The sequence below is a fragment of the Boleophthalmus pectinirostris genome, unplaced genomic scaffold (genome assembly GCF_026225935.1).
Source record: "Boleophthalmus pectinirostris isolate CB_2022bp ecotype Guang Dong unplaced genomic scaffold, ASM2622593v1 HiC_scaffold_18, whole genome shotgun sequence".
NCBI classification, from domain to species: domain Eukaryota; kingdom Metazoa; phylum Chordata; class Actinopteri; order Gobiiformes; family Gobiidae; genus Boleophthalmus; species Boleophthalmus pectinirostris.
The window spans coordinates 13,368,763-13,387,582 of NW_026571133.1; the positions used below are offsets into that span (position 1 = coordinate 13,368,763).

At 38.5% G+C, this 18,820-nt stretch overlaps 1 protein-coding gene across 1 annotated transcript; it reads left to right on the top strand.

The window, feature by feature from the left end:
• Positions 1–2,444: 2,444 nt before the first annotated feature.
• znf800b (zinc finger protein 800b) lies at positions 2,445–16,866 on the top strand (the record flags this gene model as incomplete). Its single annotated transcript, XM_020926474.2, has 10 exons — positions 2,445–2,760; positions 4,486–4,581; positions 5,352–5,495; positions 7,969–8,146; positions 8,785–8,968; positions 9,461–9,623; positions 11,316–11,662; positions 12,216–13,250; positions 13,731–13,840; positions 14,932–16,866. Coding segments are annotated over 9 exons (2,565 nt in total), but the record flags the coding sequence as incomplete, so codon positions are not given.
• Between the last annotated feature and the right edge of the window lie 1,954 nt (positions 16,867–18,820).

Sequence of the window (18,820 nt, forward strand, 5' to 3'; positions counted from 1 at the left end):
TTTTCTCTGAAAATGACTTGTTGCGTGCAGAGACTCTGAATAGCAAGTTTGTTTAACTCTGATTGTATTTTTATCATGAGAGACTGCAGCTGCACCTTGGCAAACTGTCACTAACGTGCAGTCTCATGGAGTACTACTGTCTGACTCAGTGGAGCTGTGTCCTCACATTTGACTCCTCATATTAAGTTTTGTTTCTTATTTTGATTTAAGCCTTTTGCTTGGGTGAATTAGTCTGATGGTGGCACTAGAGATGGGCTTCATGTGTAGGCCTGTCACGAGAACACCTTTTGAAGCACAATATATTGCTACAGGGAAATATAACAAAAAATGATATATTGAAACTACTTTATAGCTTTGACAAAAAACAATCAATAAAGGAGGATAATTCCAGTAAACAATTTTAAATAGACAGTATAACTTAAAGGTGCACCATGTAACTTTTTTATTTGGGCTGCTTGTTTCTATGGATATTTCATTACTCTGCCTGGAATGTTCCACAGTATGACATTAAACGGCTCTACCTTACATTTATTCAATTACAGGTGGTTTTATAGCGCAAAAATACCTAGAAAAACAAGCAGGGTTGCCTCTCCGCAGATCTGACATGCAGCTTGGTCTGTTTTGAACTCCATAAAGGAGTTAGAAAGGTTTAATACCATACTGTGAAACATTCCAGATGAAGCAATAACATTTCCATGGAGAAAAGCATTTGACAGACCCTCCAACATAAACGCATGAACTGCAGCAATAAATAGCAGAATGAACCAACGATTAGCCATGAAAGTGTATTACAAACAAAAATCTCCTCATGATTGCAAAGAAGATGTACACACGATAAATACTGAGCCCCAAAATATATTGTTCCAGTTTACCTGTATTGAACGATAAGTCAATATAGTAATTATCGTGACAGGCCTTCTCACGTGCAGTGTTTTTGCAGGTGTGTTGAGGTGAGCTGGTAGTGTACTCCCCTTAGCACCATGGTGAGGTCTCATAAGTCTCCAGGGAGGAAGAGCTGTCCCTCTGTCCTCCGCAGACAGGTACAAAACCATGTCATGTGGTCCCTCATTACTACAATGTGAACTTGTACTTTGAGTTGTTGTTTGTACTCATCCTGCATGTATTGTATTCAGTATTTGTATTTCTGTACTTTGTGATGTATTTTGGTGAGATTTACACAGTGAATAAACATAATGCTTGCTTGTTGTTTTAAGTTGAAGTACTGCACCAGGAATGCCCCAGAGTTAAAGATTTGTTCTAGTGCTGCGCTTGCGAGTAAACACATTCTACCCTTTATTGTTTACATTTTTTTCAGTATTAGTGTTTGTTTTTACTGTGTTTGTGATTCCTTTTTCAGTGGCCTCCAAATGGTGGATAAGGTCCGCTGTTGTGTGTCACATTGTCAATAAAAAAGTAAAGTCTCAACACGTAACTGACCAATTTCCATACCACAATCAAAATAAAATACATGACTTTTCAGACAATTTAATGTAAATAAACACAATCAGATTAAGACCATATAAAGTTATTCAGTAGTAATACTGTTTCAAATCTGGGTATCAATTATAATGGCAACCCTAGTGACAGCTTCCTTATGGGCCACTCAACTGTAGGGCAGTGGAGTCATCTGTGCCCCCTCCAGGGCAGCAGGGGCACTACGTAAGAGAAAAAGAAATAGATAAATGAGATAAATGCTGTCACTGAGAACAGTCCAGAAGTGAGCTCTGTACACACAACAGACACTAAATCATGTCCCTGTCCGAGTTTGGCTGAGACCCTCTTCTCCCGCTGCTGCAGGCGACTGTGTTACAAGGTTAATTTGGCCCTTTAGAAGCTCCACACAGTGACACATCTCAAACCACAGGACTTTTTAAGTCAAAAACGTGCAATGCTCTGAAATAGGAAGAACGATGTGAAAAACAAAGAGTATGCTCTAGTTTTCAATGCTGGTTTCATTTTCACATTTGAACTTAATTTTAATCACATGTGTCTGTGACCTCATAACCGTAGCATCACTAGAGGTCACTAACCCAAGAGGTCAATATAATATTATATCCAATTTTCCACAAATGCCATTTTTGTAATCTCACTAATTAAACAGCACTAAGATGTTTCAAACACAACATTTTGACCATTTGACAAACACACCCACATACTTCCCGTCACTTTCTGTCAGCAATATTTGGATTTAAAATACAACAAAATTATCAACCTCAATACATTTCTCGAAGGGACAAATTAAACAGGTAAGATACAGAAATAAATAAACTCTTAAAGTTCTTAGCACCAAACAAACACACTCTTGCTTCCTAATCCACTATTGGAGCGACCACTGATCTGTTGTAACTGCTTTAATGATTTCATTTTGATTTAATGTTCTAACTTTGTTCTGTTTTTGATCCAACAGAGTGACAGTGATCTGATGGACATGGAGACAGATGTGACAGAGCCCCCCCACACTCCTCTGTCACAGCCCACAGAGAGACCCCTGCCCCTGGACCAACCCCAGCCTCCGAGCCCCCCTCCCCCTCCATCTCTCTCCTCCTCCTCCTCCTCCTCCTCCTCCTCCTCCCTCCTCCTCCTTTGGGCCTGGATCGGACTCATATGAACAACTGGACAGCCTGGATGATGGGAGCTCTCTATCCAACACCAAGTGGAGACCCATTCCCCCCCTGCTGCCTGAACAAGAAATCGAGAGTGGACCAGACTGTGGGACGAGGGACCAGTGCTGCCAGACTGACGAGCAGTTTCACTACGCAGGTAACAATGCACTACCTGCACCTGCTATGAGAGTTTGTTTTTTAGTTGTTCTTCAAACACTTGCAGTTGTGTATAGTTTCATTCACAACATCAGGCTAAGGCCATCTATCTCTTAAGAACTGAAAACGCATATTTGCATCACCCTTCCTCTTCAGGGTTAGGGCACCTTCATCATTTTGCCTTAATTACAATGCATCGTTCTTTTTGGCGTGCTTTAAAATAATAAATAAATTAAGTAAATGAAAAATACAGACCACAGTATTTTAAAAAGAGATATATTATTAAACGATTTGTATTAATTTTAACAGTTGGCATGTACGCCATGACATCAACTTGTCCAGGGATTGAAGGTGGAAATTAGCAATTTTGCAATTAAAAATTAGCAATGTTACCTCTTTATGTAGGTCAATGCTTTTTTTAATTTGCATTGTCCCTCAACTAAATTAAACTAAATTATTTAATACATATAATCTGGTCTAGTTTGTTTTTTAAGACTTTTGGAATGTCACTGAATTTTGTTTGAAAAGTTGAGTTCAGTTCAATTTATAATAAAAGGTAAAGGGAAAATTCATAATTGAAATCATTGCTTATTTTTTTAGTTTCCCATCACTGTCCCAGGTGAAAAGTTTGAGATATTTATCTTTATGTTTGCTCTCTCTTATTCCAACATTATTTACGCCCATTTCTTCAGTTTATAGAACTAACTTTAAATTGTAAATATGGAAATTGTTAAAAATCCCAAAAGTTGTGCTAACTGGATTTAAAGGAGTCAGTCAATTGGCGTCTGTGATTGGTTGCTCTTTGACCTGCCAGCAGGGGGAGCAGGGGGTGGAGGCCTGACTGTTGGGATTATATCACTGTTCTCCTCCCCATTTGATGGGGGATGGGATTAGGTAAAGACATAATCTCTCCATCTCCCTGTCAATACGTCTAACACGGCTGCCATTCACAGTTTCAGGCCTCTGTTCATTTGTCTGTTATACTATATATTCCCCTCTCTCTTAAAAAATAAAAAGTCAGATGTTGCAAACCCAAACTTGATTTAAATCAGAATGTATTGACAGAAATGAATATCTCATTTTAATATATATTTTAAAATTATCCCGCTGACAATATTCAGGCAATATTACACCAATATCTTAGAAAATGTGCTCAGTAGTTCCTTTAAATGTCTGCTGAGATTCAAGTAAAGCACAAAAAGAGAATGGACTTTAAAATTATCCACATAAGTATCATTATTGTCTCAGTCAAAAGGAAAAAAGATAAAAAAAAAAAAACAGTCTTTAAAACTGAAACATAACATAATCAAGTTGCATATACAATTATGTATCAGACTGTGGAAATGAATGATGCCCAGTCTCATCAGATCTGGGAAGATGAGCAAGGCTGTTCTTGGTTAGTACTTGGATGTGGACCACTGGGAATCCCAGGCTCCACAGAGGGGCAGCAGTGGCTTAATTTAACTTAAGTTTTGAACACAGTTTGACCTAAGGAGTAAGGACTTAATGCTTCTAGTGCACCTACTAACACCATTACTATAAATAATACAAGACTGCTTCAAGCATATCTTCTGATAACCATCACAGAGCTGCCACTCATATTTTACACTATATGTAGTCATGTGGCTACTACAAATACACTAAACTACAATGTTTTTATAGGCAATAGATATTTAACAGAAGGACACAATGAAGTGGACTAATCTTTATTTCTGTTGTTCTGTAGGTCACTGTGTGGAGCCTGGAGACCCTCCTCTGCTGCAGCAGCCTCTGCACACTTCCAAATCAGGAATCCAACAAATCATTGAATGTTTCCGATCAGGTGAGTAATTAAGTAAGTAAGTAAGTAAGTTTTGAGAACTTGTCTTCTTTTATTTTTTAACTTGTATCCAAGTTTCTTGTTGTTAATCAATACATATTATTAATATTTAACATAAACAGATTTGGTCAAATCAGTCTCACTTGAATGAAGTGACAAAAGCCACTGACTCAAGAAAATATAAACTGACCCCTGACTACAATCTACACTATGAATCTGTAGGCTTTTCTTGTTTGATCACTATTTGTAGCCAAAAATACCTTGAGTGGGTTTTGTACTTTCCGTTGTGCTCTGGAACTTTAACTTCCTGGATCTTGTGGTCCACGTGCTTATACTTCACTATGACGTCTTCAAACTTTCTATAAAAGGAGGTTTTTGAAAAACTGCAGGATATCTGTGTTCTGTGCTATTCTGTGCTAGTCAAAAAAATCTGAGCACATTATAGAAATTACATTACACAACATCATGAATGGTATCAACATCACAGTGGCCTGATGATAAAATGTTCTGTGATGTTTCTATAGAAATTTTTTTTTTCAAAGATTTGACACAATAAACATAGACATTACAGTCAACGGTCCAACACTCAAAGGTAATTGCATCTACTTATAAAATTCTCTCTTTTGATTACATAATTTCCAATTCTTTATCCCGGTTTTGGAAAACATATTGACTGATTTTAAAGTTGTATGTTTTGGGTAATAAGACAAATTGCACATTTACTTGAAATATGTGGTTTGTCAATGTGTTAATAATCAGTTGTTTTTCTCCAGGCACGAGCCAGCTGAAGAACATGCTGCTTAAGGAGGTGGACACCATCTTTGAATGTAAAATGTGCCGTAGTCTGTTCAGAGGCCTGCCCAACCTCATCACTCACAAAGAGTACTACTGCTTATCACGCCTGCCTGATCCCGATGGTCAGTACACATAGACACAACCGCACACTCTACACCTGTATGCTCTGAAATACACTTCACTCTCACTGGAGCTTTATATTGTTTATTGCTAATGAACCCTATCTGCAGAACTGAGGGATTACGCTGACATCTTTCTATTGTTTACTTAAAAAAGTTTTAGGCCAGGGGTGTCCAAACTTTTTTCATTAAGGGCCACATTTCTAAACACATTCGAAGCAGAGGGCCGATCGAGGGCCATAGACGGGAGCTCAATACAGTGAATAATTGAAATATTTGCATGTTTAACACTTTAGAATGAGCCATCAGTCTTTATTCATGCTAAAATCCTCAAAACCACACGCCAAATCTTCAATATTGATTTTACCAAAGTAGATTTTCAGAAAACTTGCAGTAAAAAGTAAATTTTTAAATGATGTAAGGTAATTTGGGCCAAGTCACCTGGAAGCCTGAGGGCCAAGAAAAATTTGTCCGGAGGCCGCATTTGGCCCACGGGCCATAGTTTGGACGTGCCTGTTTTAGGCGTACTCTGCTTTGCTTCAGGGACATACAGTTGTGTTGGTGTGTGTTTTCTACCAGAAGCAGCAGGGGGATTTACTGAGAACTGTATCCCTTCATGAAGTCTAATTTAGGCCCCATACTTTTACAAAAATCGTATGTATACAATTTTAAAGGTCAAATGTTACTTAATGAGGTTCCCTGACTCTAATGTAGTATTATCACTTTGTATTATATATGGATATTTATTATTGTCACAGCTAAGTTGTAATTAAACATGTCTTATGCGAGCCACCGAAACGTTACATAGTGCACATTTAAATAAATTTTACATTTTTACGAATAGTTCTACTATCATTGGAAGATCTTAATAATTTTCTGTGTCTCATTAAAGGGCCCATATTACATTATTATTTGATTTATGTTATAAGGTTGTTTCCTCATCAAAAACAAAACCAGAGTTTTGTTTTTTTCACGTTTATCATACAAACCAAATTCAAAACCAAAATTAGTCTGTGTTCTTCTCTCAAATGGAAAACACTCTGTTCGACCTTTTTAAACCACATACACCTTCACTAGAATAATTTGTATACTTTCAGCTCTGGAATTACCAATCTCTCCTGAACTAAAGGTAAAAGGTAGTGTTAACTTGAAATCTATCCCTAGAGGACATCACAATGTGGAACAGAGCATTTTGAGCTTTTGGAGATGTAGACAGACTAATAATGAAGGATTTCTCAAACATGTGTGACTGAAACAAAACACAGCTCCTAGTATATTTTTGACAAGGTAGCAGCATTATAACATTGCCAAACAGTTGCAGGAGTCAATTTTGCATAATATATAACCTTTAAACACTCTTCCTCTCTTTGCATGTTGACAGTGCAAATTCAGTATTGTCTTTAGCATTTTCATATGCGACTCTACTGTGACTCTACTGTGTTAAAAACATAGAGGCAAATTTTACACTATTCAGCTCTAAAAGTCACTGAAAAGGTCAATGAGGTTTTGCTTGAGTCGAGTCCACTATAATGATTGCGGCTTAGTTTCAATGAGTCTTTCACACTGACAAGAAGACCTAATTATGTTGTTTGTGTTCAAGCAACTTAATGTTTCTTACTTAACTAACTGTTACACATATTTCAATATTTACAGCAGATAAATTACATAATTGGCCTTGTTCCATCTGAGGCATTTATTGTAAATAATTATTGTTTTCTCTTCGCTTGACTTAATTGGCATATTATCTTCAGTGCTTAATAAGAGCGAATAAAGCTTAAAGGGTAATTTCTGTGGCATTGATCTGTGTTTTTCAGTGCTACTTCAAAAAATATTATATTTTGTCAAATGAAGATGAGTTAAAGAACAGTTGGTGCAGGAGCAGGGCCACAGCTCAACTACACGCATGTCACACCTGTCACACCTGCCACACCTGTCACATCATAACCACTCCTCATTGCTCCTAAACGGCACTTCACATTTTCACAGTGACCCACTTTAAACCAGGGAGTTCATCTAAGACTGCTGGTCATTTTAACTTTAAGAACAAAGAAAAGGTTGGTTTCCTATTCTGCTGAATGAACTACAGAGACCCTCACTGTGAGTCTCATCTTGTCCAGCCATCTTCAGATGATAGTCTTTTTGATAGTCACTAATAACTTTAGGTGCTGTACGTGCTCTGCTCCTGCTATTCTGCTCTTGCCACTCCATTCTCTGCGCCCTCCTTCCCTTTAGCTCACTAACTAATAAATGATTTATTTACCCTTTTTTGTGTGAAAATCTAGTGAACTATAAACAACTACCTGAAGCTCTTATTGAACTACACTGCATTTATTTCATATCTCACCATCACCAAGTTGTGAGTTGTTAATAGTTGCTAATATGCTCTTAATTACTTAAAAAGAAATAAGGTGCATGGTCATCAACATATTGGAATGACTGATTATAATTTATAATTTGATATGTATTCTCGTTGCAGGTGGAGATGGAGACAAACAGACCATAGCCATGAAGGACCTGATGGATGCCATCTACCCACGAGCTGACCGCCCAGACTTTGTGGTTCGACTGGAGCCCATTCAGACCACCACCAAGGCAGTGTTTCAGTACCTTTCCACAGAAGAAGAGATGGCCCGCTATCCCTCCACCACCCCCAGGTAAAAACTAAGACCTTAAAAATAACCATTGACTGTATACTGTCGTGTGTGAGTAACTCTAACTTAAATAAAAACTTGAGGTAATGTTTAATTCTGGTTCTTTTGGGGTGTGCAAAAGTATCGAATTATTGATATCGCGATACTAAATTTGATGATACATGATTTTCATGAGGTGCTGTATCAAGATATATATATATATATATTTTTTTTTTGTTTTTTTGTTTTTTTTTTTATAAAGTTTTGCTTATTTAGCAGATGGCAACTTGTTTATGCAATACACTTGGCATATTCACTGTTTTGATAATGAAAACAGAAATAGTATCATCATAATACAGTATCATGAGCCATGTCTCAAGTTCTGATTGGGTGTTGTGTTGTAATATATTTGGCCCTTGTTTATAGTACAGTTGCTAGGTTATGAATGCTAACAGTTATGAAGTTTCCTCCGAGCAAAATCTTATCATTATAATTATAAGATTTCATTTTACTGAAAACTGTAGTCTATCTTGCCAAATGCAAGGAAAATTAAATAGGACCTGTGTTAGATGATTTTTTGTCTATACAAAATTTGTAAACTCTGATAATAAATTCATACAAATGCTTGTTTAAAAAAGTATTCTGTTGGTTGTTTTATACAGTGCCAGAGAGAGTCCAGTGGCGTGGGAGGGACAGTCCACGGAGAATGTGGAAAATAACCAGCCGAGTCAGCCTGTGGAGACAGAGAGTCAGAGGAGCCCCAGTCCTGCGCCTGTGGAAGAGGAGGAGCCCCCCGAGGAGCCCCCTGCACCCCCCCAGGCTGAAGACGAAGACTCCAACAGTGGGGTAATGACACTAAATATGAGCCACAAAATATAGAGTGACCGAAGCAGGGCTGCCAATCTACAACATTGTCTCTCTGACCACTTCCACCTGTCACTCATACACACATTCACACTAGGCAATGTGATTGAAGTGTCTTGCCTAAGGACACAACAGCACTTTTACTAGAACCACTGCTACCATACTGTTGCAACTGGTATTCCCAGCAGTCTCTCATCCAAATACTAACCAAGCCCAGCCTTGCATAGCTTGATGAGTTTTGATAAGATTGGCATTGACGAGCCAGTATGGCCACACTCTAACAGTCCAAAACCTGTTTAGTATTTAGATGACAGCTCGCATCAAGATAAAAAGCAAGTAATAAATTGCAATTATCTACACGTCAACAACTTGACAAAACAATAGCCATAGCCATAGTCTGTTTACTTAAGCGTGTTGACATTGCAACTTCTGTACAAAAAAATCCTTACGCAAACGTCTGTTTTGTGTCTGTAGGTGGAGGACGTGACCATCTCCTGCTGTCTGTGTGGTCAGGACTTTAACTCTCGCCGCAGCATCAGGCGTCACTGTCGTAAAATGCACCAGACCAAATTGGAGGAGCTCCGAAAGTTCACCGAAACACGCACTGTTCCTACGAGTCTCCTCTCCATGGTCAAAGGTACTTACAGCTGCACATACACAGTCTATGTGGCATCTGTTTTGTAAAGATGTTGAAGGGTCGATATAAAGCTGAACTGACTGAGTGCATCCTCAGCAATCCTGCATATTTCTGTCCAGAGCTCTAATTGCTTTCTCCCTTATACATATGTTAACATGTAATCCATGAATCTCTTCCTTCTTTTTTAAAGTTCATGCACATGCAGCAGTGTATCTATTTTGAGGCTATCTCCATTGTTTTCAGCTTCATACAGCTACCTCACTTTCAACACGTCAGCGGGTGCATTCTCTGTGCCTCTGCAACTGTTTTGTATAGACAAATGTCATGGCAAATATAGCTTTGAGGTATTTCCAAGACACATACGCTTTTAATACGCTAGTAATTAAAAAAAAGTATAAAGTATCCAGAGTAGATTAAAAGACAGCAATAAGTAAGGATTACTCTTAAGTATCAATTGATATTTTGTAGTGACATCATGCTGGGGGAGTTCAGTATTTCCCAATCTTTTTTTCTAGGGACCCATATTTTAAAAGTCACAAATCTTCGCAACCCAAGTCAATAGACATTATTTGTAAATCACAAAATAAATGTGTGACCATTTTTGCACTTTAATGACGATATTTTATTGTTGATTGTGGCTCTCCGAACAGTTAGTATTACTGTATTTTTTTAACAATAAGGTGTACCGGATTATACAGCGCAATATCAGTAATGTTGAATTCTCTTGTCTATTCTCATACATAAGGTGCATTAAGCGAAACAAACGGACGACACTCGAGACTTGAAACTTTTTTATTTCCTTTGAGAAGGACTCAAATATAGATTAAAAAAACAAAAAAACAAAAACATCTTGCTCCTTGTGTCCTGATGTGTCAGCTTCTGTCAAACTAAAGAACCCAACTCACTGGAATATATGTGAAAATTGGTTTGATGTCACTAAGCACAACCAGATTTCATACATAAGGCGCATTGGATTATAAGGCACTCTGTCAATTTTTCAGAAAATTCAAGGATTTCTAAGTGCACCTCGGTACTCAAGTTTTAAACAAGGAAAAACAGTAATCAGTGTTGGTTAGGCAAGGTGGTGCTGCCAAAAAAGTGAGGAGCGGGGGGGTGCGTGGAGATGTATGTATATGTATACTGTAGACCCACATGCAGATCGTGACAAGGTGACGCAGAAAAAATCTCTTGCGGCCCACCTGAGGGTCGCAATCCAGTCTTTGGGAAACAATGCTCTATATTATCAGTATCTGATGAAATGTTCAGCAGTTACCATGGTGACGCGGTGCACGCATTAGCAAACACTGCCAAAAAAGTTTTTAGATCTGAAAACTCAAAATAGAAAAATAGAAAAATACCAAATAGATTTAAACAACACATTTTCGTGAGCCTGTGATCAATACGGGGATTCATGGTTCTGTGTTGGATTTTCAACTAAATGCTAGCTAGCTTGTGAGTGTAGTGTTATTTGAGATGAACTAGTTTAACTGTACAAATCGTCTCACCTGTTGTAATTCCAGCTAAATTAATTCTTTATGGTCAGATTGAGTTAAAACAAAACTCAAATTAAACTCTAACAAGCTTCTGACAGAGCAGTGTCTACGGTTCACAGCATGACAGACCAGCTGCAAAGTATCAGTAATGCCTGAATAATGTATATATAATACATTTACTGTACCTTGTTTGTCTAAGGTCGACAACGGACTGCCTGCACACCCACTGGGAAGTCGTGTCCGGTTTGTCTGAAATCATTTGCGACTAAAGCCAACGTGAGGAGACATTTTGATGAGGTGCACCGCGGACTGCGCAGAGACAACATGACTCCCAACATGGCCACCAAACCCGAGCAGCCGTTTGTTCTGGACGACTCAGCCCCTCGCCGCAGTAACACATCGTCTCCTGCCAAAACCGTGAGCTCCAAACCTCCTGCTCAGAGCCAGCTCAAACCACAGAGCAGCAGCAACAACAGCAGCAGCAACAGCAACACCAACCTCATGTCCTGCCGATGCTCCCTGTGCAAGAGGACCTACAGCTCACAGGTCAGTCTCACAAGACCCAAGGGCTCAAAATAAACTCCATGTGGCCTGGTTTGTGGCTAATAATTGGTGGTGTTCAGATTCTAGAGTGGGATAATGTCAGACTCACAGATGGCTGGGGGCAAGAGACAGTTTTTTTTCCCATTTGTGTTTTTGTATGAAATATGCAAAAGGTGCAAAGGATGTTGGACCTGATCAGTCATAGCAGTGACTGGATATTCATCTTACCTGCCCCACATCTGTGTTAAATATAATTGACCTTTAGACTGTTGTGATGTTGTCGTTTTTATTTTTATTTCTGAATATTTCCTTGACTAATATTTGCACTTACCTTCTGCCTTCAATCTTATTTTGTTACATTGATATATACTATCAAATGAGTATACTTTATCTGTTATGTATCTACTATGTTATGCTATACCTTTCCTTATAAACTGTACCAGGCTAATTGTTTTGGTAGAAATGGGTCTTGTAACTAAAGCTAGCTTGAGCAAGAACAGAAATGTCACAGACTTACCTATAATCTAATATTACTTCCTTTGTTGTTGTTTTTCAGCTCATGTTAAAGAGGCACATGCGAATTGTCCACAAGATTTACAGCTCGAAGAACAGAAACAATGTTTCTGCAGTACCTGTCACTCACGCGACTCTCCCAACTCACATCTCCAACCTCAGTCTGGAGCCTTCTAATATCAAGTTGAAAGAGGAGAGAATTGAGCACTCTGAAGAGGAGGAGGAAGAGGAAGAGAAGAGGGAGCAGGAAGAGGAGGAGGAGGAGGAAGAGGAGGAGGAAGAAGAAGTGGACATTGACAGCAGTCCTGCCCCATCCCCGAGCGGCAGCACAGAGACACCCAAAACCGCTGAAAAAAATACCACTAAGGTGAAGGAGGATGAGAGCCCTCCAAACCAGAAGAGTACACCATCGTCCATTTCCCCCTTGCCCAAAAACAAGGCACTGTCTGTTGGTTTTGACTTCAAACAACTTTTCTGCAAACTCTGCAAGAGACAGTTCAGCTCGCGGCAGAACCTGTCCAAGCACATTGAGCTGCACACAGACGGTACAGAGATCTTCATTAAGTTTTACCGCTGTCCTCTCTGCAGCTATGAGTCTCGCCGCAAAAGGGACGTGCTCCGGCATGTCACCGTGGTGCACAAGAAATCATCTTCGTACATCGCCAAGATCATGCCCAAACTGGAGAGCCGCGCAGTCAAGAGGCAGGCCGAGGCGGTGCTTACCAGTAATAACACTCCCAACAAGAGGACCACCATCAAAGAGGAGGTGAACGGGCGCCATTGTACATCCCCCTCTCCTCTGTCCCCTCCCTCCGCCCCTCACTCCACTCCTCGCAAACAGCAGGAGCCCTCAACGGGGAGTAAATACCAGCCACGGCCCGTCAGCCCCCCCATGACCAGACACTCACACCAGCGCTCCTCCTCCTCCTTCTCCGCCTCCCCCAGCACCCAAACCTCACCCTCGCGCCGTCAGGACACACAGTACGAGCGCAACCCCCCGGGGTCTACTGAGGTACGGGTCACCAAGAATTTCTCCCTCCACGCCTGCGACCAGTGTGGGCGAGCTTTTGCCAAGAAGGTATGGCGCTCTCATTCTGGCTTTATTCAAAAATTAATATGGTGAAATGATACCAACATTATTGCTGAATTTCTTCATTCTTTTCCAAAATATATGACCCCCAATGCAAAAAAAAATAAAATTAAATAAAAACATGAGAAGGGATCACATTCAAAACACCACAAACCCAGTGCATTCACATTATTTCTATATTCATACATCTAAATTAACACTAGAAGCAAGAATGGTAACTGTTTTGCCCAAGTGCACAAGATCAGCATCCAGGTCTGTGTGGGGATACAACTGTCAACTCTGCTTAAGTAAATAAATTAAATAACAATAATTCTTTAGTAACTTCCTCTCCAATAATCCATGGGTATTACTTTGTTTGTAGATGAATCTAACCATAAAAATAAGATTCATTTATGTTGTTTCAGTCAGTAAGATGTATTTTTTATTCCTCATGTGCTTGAGTTCTGATTTTTCTCTGCTTATTTTCAGTTGTTCCTGGAGTCTCACAAACGAAGCCATCGAAATGCAGCTGCAGGAGAGGGCGGTCGGAGGAGAGGGGTCAGCACTCGCTCCAGGTCGCTGGTCTGGTGAAGCTCAGAGTGAGTGTGAATATTCTGTGTAGATAGAATAGAAACTGGTACATGTCTATTTCAGTTTGTACTCTCAAAAGCCATGTAAAAGTCTTCATCGTCCTCATTGCGAGTCTACTACTAGAGCTGTATTCAGATTGATTCATGCATATGTGATTGTTTCTGTATTGTTCCGCATCCGAGCATTGAGTGGTCCAAAAATTTTCTCCTCTCTCCGCCCACTCCTCTGTACTTATTATAAAAAATGTGAAGTCCAGGTCATGCACGTAGGTTTCAAAAACAACACACAGACATTTTTCAACAGTAACAAAAGTAAATACAGTTTCATTACTTGAATTGTAAAACAAACAAACAAAAAAAAATACTGTACAATCAATCATACTTTTTGTGTATTTGATGTAGGGGCGTAACGATCCAAGTCTCACGATACGATATTATCACGGTATGAACCTCTCAGTACAATATTTATTGCGATATCGTGGGAAAGCTCATGATATGGTGGGGAGGCTCACAGTTAGGGATGTAACAATATCCAAATTTCTCTGTACGATATTTTCACGATACACATCTCACGGTACGATATTTATTGCGATATTTTGTCAAGGCTAATATGCTACTTTTTTCTCGCCTTGACAAATCTTAATCCAAAGAACTAATTCTTAGAAGTGCTTAGAACTGTTATTTCTTCATGTAGTCTACACTGAAATGGAGCAAAGGATCATGGGCTATGTAGTTCCCTCTGTCTTTTTTTAGCTGTTGCTGCACCTTAACTCTTAATTTAAGCAAAGAGATTTGTAATTCGATATATTGTGATGGTCCACGATATTATTGTGAGAAATTTGACGATACGATATCACGCTATTTTGGTTATTGTTACATCCCTAATTTGATGTGTTTTCTAGTATGAATGTTCTGTAGTTTGCTATTATGCGTTTTCATCAAGTGGACAAAAAGGTTATCCTAAAAGTAGTAATTTAATCCGTGTTACAATTTATAAACCCAACACACACAATGGAATAATATATGTACTTCTTTGTAGTAGTGTTCATGTCTCTGTTGTCCTTATTATCACTTTTCTTTTATTCTGTCTTTGCCTGCAGACCCCAGGGGATCATCTATGAACACGTCCCCAACGGTGAGGGTGGATTGTGGGTTTGAAAGTAAATGCACAAATGGAGCACATGGGAGATCAGAAGATGAACAAAAGAAACAACAATGGAATATCACAAAGACATTCAAACCATTTGAACCCCAGGAACTAATACACTGGAGTGACATTTTTACAAATCCTCCTATGATGCTGCTGCCCAGGTGAAATGCACAATCTGTCCATAAGGAGGCGCTGCTATACAGGGAGAGAGTGGCCTGATGGTGGAGTTTCTGTATATATTATATCTGTATTCCTTCCTACACTTTGTAAATGTAGATCTATATACAAGCCACCATTAGTGAGTGGATGATGAGACTGAATGTGAAAAAATGTGAAGGAGGGTTTTTTGATATTGACTATTTCAGACCAGTGCAAATTATTTCATTAATATTTCATTTACTGTAGCACACTGAATTCTAACAAAATGGCTGCTCAGTTGGTACTTTTTCATTCCCCGCTTTACTCTGCTTTTGTCTCGGTCGTTTTTCTCGCTGGTGAAACAGCTATCAGTGTCTTACCTAAAAGAAGCCATACCAAAAATACCACTATGCTCCTGCCTTACCTATAGTCACTTACAGTACCTGCCTTACAGTAGCCAAACCCTTTCTCATTGAATGGTAACAGCATCAGACTATTGTCAATATAAGGGATTCACCAGTATTTGTTTGCTTTATTTATTCTCAACATTTTTTAAACAATGTTATATGTAAATTATTTCAAAAGAAGTTGGTTGTTTTCGTTTTGTAACTTAACATGAGGGTTGTTTTATTCCTTATATTGACAGTAGCACTAACTGGCTGGGATAGTTTGGTTGGACATGAGTTAAAAAGGCCATCAGTTGGAGATGATGTACAAGAAACGGGTTATGAACTGAAATAAGGCAAAGGCAACAACTTCTATAATAATTATAACATTTCATTCAGTGTCTTTTGAGTGTAACAGATAAGAAATCATTTCAGTATTGTTATATTATTACTTATTAGTATTTCTTCAGTAGGCAAATTACTCTGTCTGTGGAATCTACACAGTAACATGTAAACTGCACTTCACAAAGGTAATGGAATATTTGTGCACACATTTCAGGCTAAGTTATTTTGCTTATTTGGCTGTTTTCTTTAGAACTTCCGATAATTGAGGAAATCTGATCTATGTTCAATTTAACTTAAGTGAAACGAGGCATCTTTTGGTTACTTGAAAATGATTTTTAAAAAATAATCTCCTTTTACATGTAAAATTTCAGTAAATCTTTATTATTCACTGGACCAAAAATATATTAGAGAAAAAAAAAAAACACCACTGGATTTTTTGTTTGTTTTAAAATGTGGTCTTAATAGTCAGGTGACCACTGTTTACTTTATGTTTTCAGTACAGCAACAACAGCTACACAGATAACGTTTGCATAAAATGTGAATGGAGATGGTGCAGAGGAGAGTGACCAAATGTAGATACATGTCTTATGAAATGGAAAGCCATGAAATGGGACAAGAGCTGAAAAGACCAAACTTTATTTTTCTATTTCACGGTCTCAAACTTGTATATAATAGTTAATAAAATAGTCAGAATAGAGATAAGAGATATTGGCAGTATGTTTGAGTTGGTTGAGCACATGGAGACATTTCTGACTAGTTCTGTTAAGACTGAGATGATTTTGTGTTTCGTTCAGTTCACCATTTTGTATTTAGTGCTTTGTTATGACTATTGAAGGAGGCACTTTTTTTTTTTTAAGTAGGAACAGCCTGCCCATGTTATTGAGTTGTTTTGTAGCTTGTTGCTTTCCTCACCAGTTGTGATCTGTTATAAAGCTCACCTAACCCCGAAGAGCCTTTTCCGATGTGACACGAATGTTACCACCAACCACTTAATAAATAAACTGTACTTCTGCAGACATCAGACTTGTGGTTTTGTCCAGCTTTGAACTACTTTTCCCAAGCATCAATCATGTTTGTTTACTGTGATAACTCAGTAGAAATGGTTGAGTGGGCGTGTGAATTGTGTTTATTTCAGTAACTTTGTCATGGTCTAGTCATGGTTTACGGTTTAGATTTGAGTTTAAAAGGCTCATATTAGGCTATTTTCTTTTTTGTTTCATTCACACCTTAAACATACAAACCATGCGTTCTTTTCTCAACATGCTCAAAAATGCTCAACCAACCTTGTGATATCATGTGGTAATAGAGTAAGTGTTCACTGTGTTTTAAAACTCCATACACCTTTACTAGAATCATTTGGATAATTTCAGCCCTGGAATTAACTTAAGAACTACTGTTTCATGATGTCACAAGGTGGAACAGAGCATTTTCAGCTTTGGAGATGCAGACAGACTAATAATAAAGAATTACTCAAACGTGTGAATGGAACAAAACACAACTTCAGGTATGTTTTTGATGAGGTAACAACATTCTAGCATTGCCTAAAGCTCGAAAGAATGAAGTTTGGGACCTTTAATACCAAGATATGTTTGGGTAAGTTTGAACACACTTTTAGAAATTTACACAGATGACCTTACAACATTTAAGAATTTAAAGTAAAATCTGACTTAAATTAATTCCCTAGACACACTTCTAGCCTTAACCATACTTTCTACTTACCCAACTTGAACCTAAACGCTAACCATAACCCATTTTAACCCATTAATAAAGGTTTTATGTCACAGACAGAGATGGGACCAAGTCTTTGTTTTGCAAGTCAGTCAGTTGTTTGACCTCAAGTCCGAGTCAAGTCCGAAGTCAAATACAGGCAAGTCCAAGTCGAGTCTCGAGCCACTGGCCCATAAATCCAAATCAAGTCCAAGTCATCTGCTTTGAGCTGCAAGTCATTTCAAGTCTTTAAACCAAAGTACCAAATATAGCTTAGATTTTTGCAATTTATATGATTTTTAAGATAAATTGTACTTAAAAAATCATAGTATATCTATATATATGAGTATTTATAAACTACATAAGAGTTATAGAAATTAATTTTGTTAATTTTTCATTTTTAAACATCTTGGCAAGATCTTAGTGTGAATCATTACGGTCAGAACAGAAAGAATTCAGATTTAAAAGTGCTTCTCAAGTCTTCTCAAGTCACAGGGTTCAAGTCTGAGTTAAGTCCCAAGTCACTGGCCTTCAAATCCCAAGCCGAGCCCCAATTCTTAGCCCATTTTTTCAAGTCAGGTCTCAAGTCCTAAAAATAATGACTCAAATCTGACTCGAGTCCAAGTCACGACTTGCAAGTCTCCCTTCTGGTCACAGAATCCTCTTTTTGTCACCATAAGGGAGGCAATTCTTAAATTTGATGTGTCCCAGTGTGATTAAAAACCTATCTCCCTACATACAGTCCCTGACAAAAGTCTTGTCGCTTATTCATTTTGTAGAAACAAAAGCTTATAATCTGACTTTAAATTAATCGATTGGTTTTAGAAATGTCTCATATGAAAGCTAAAACCCTCCCAAATTATGCTCAATATACTAAAATAAATTTGCTTCACTGAAGAAAGATTGATCATTTAATGAACACAGAAAGGTCAGATTTTGGCAAGACAAAAGCCTTGTCGCCTTGTCATATGATGCACCCAATCCTAGATTACAGCCTCACCTGTGATCAGTTACTGATCAATCAGTTAGTGGGTGTGTATAAAAAGAACCCCAGCACACCAGACCTTCACATCAACTGCAACTTGACCTCTGACAACATGCCTAAGATCCACCCTGAGACCAAAGCGTTAATTATCAAGAGGCTGAAGACCAGATCCACTGCTGAGGTGGTGACACCTTCAATGTGTCTCAGCGTCAAGTACAAAGAATAAGAAAAAGATCTGAAATGACGAGATGTTTTTGACAAGCCCAGGTCCGGCAGAC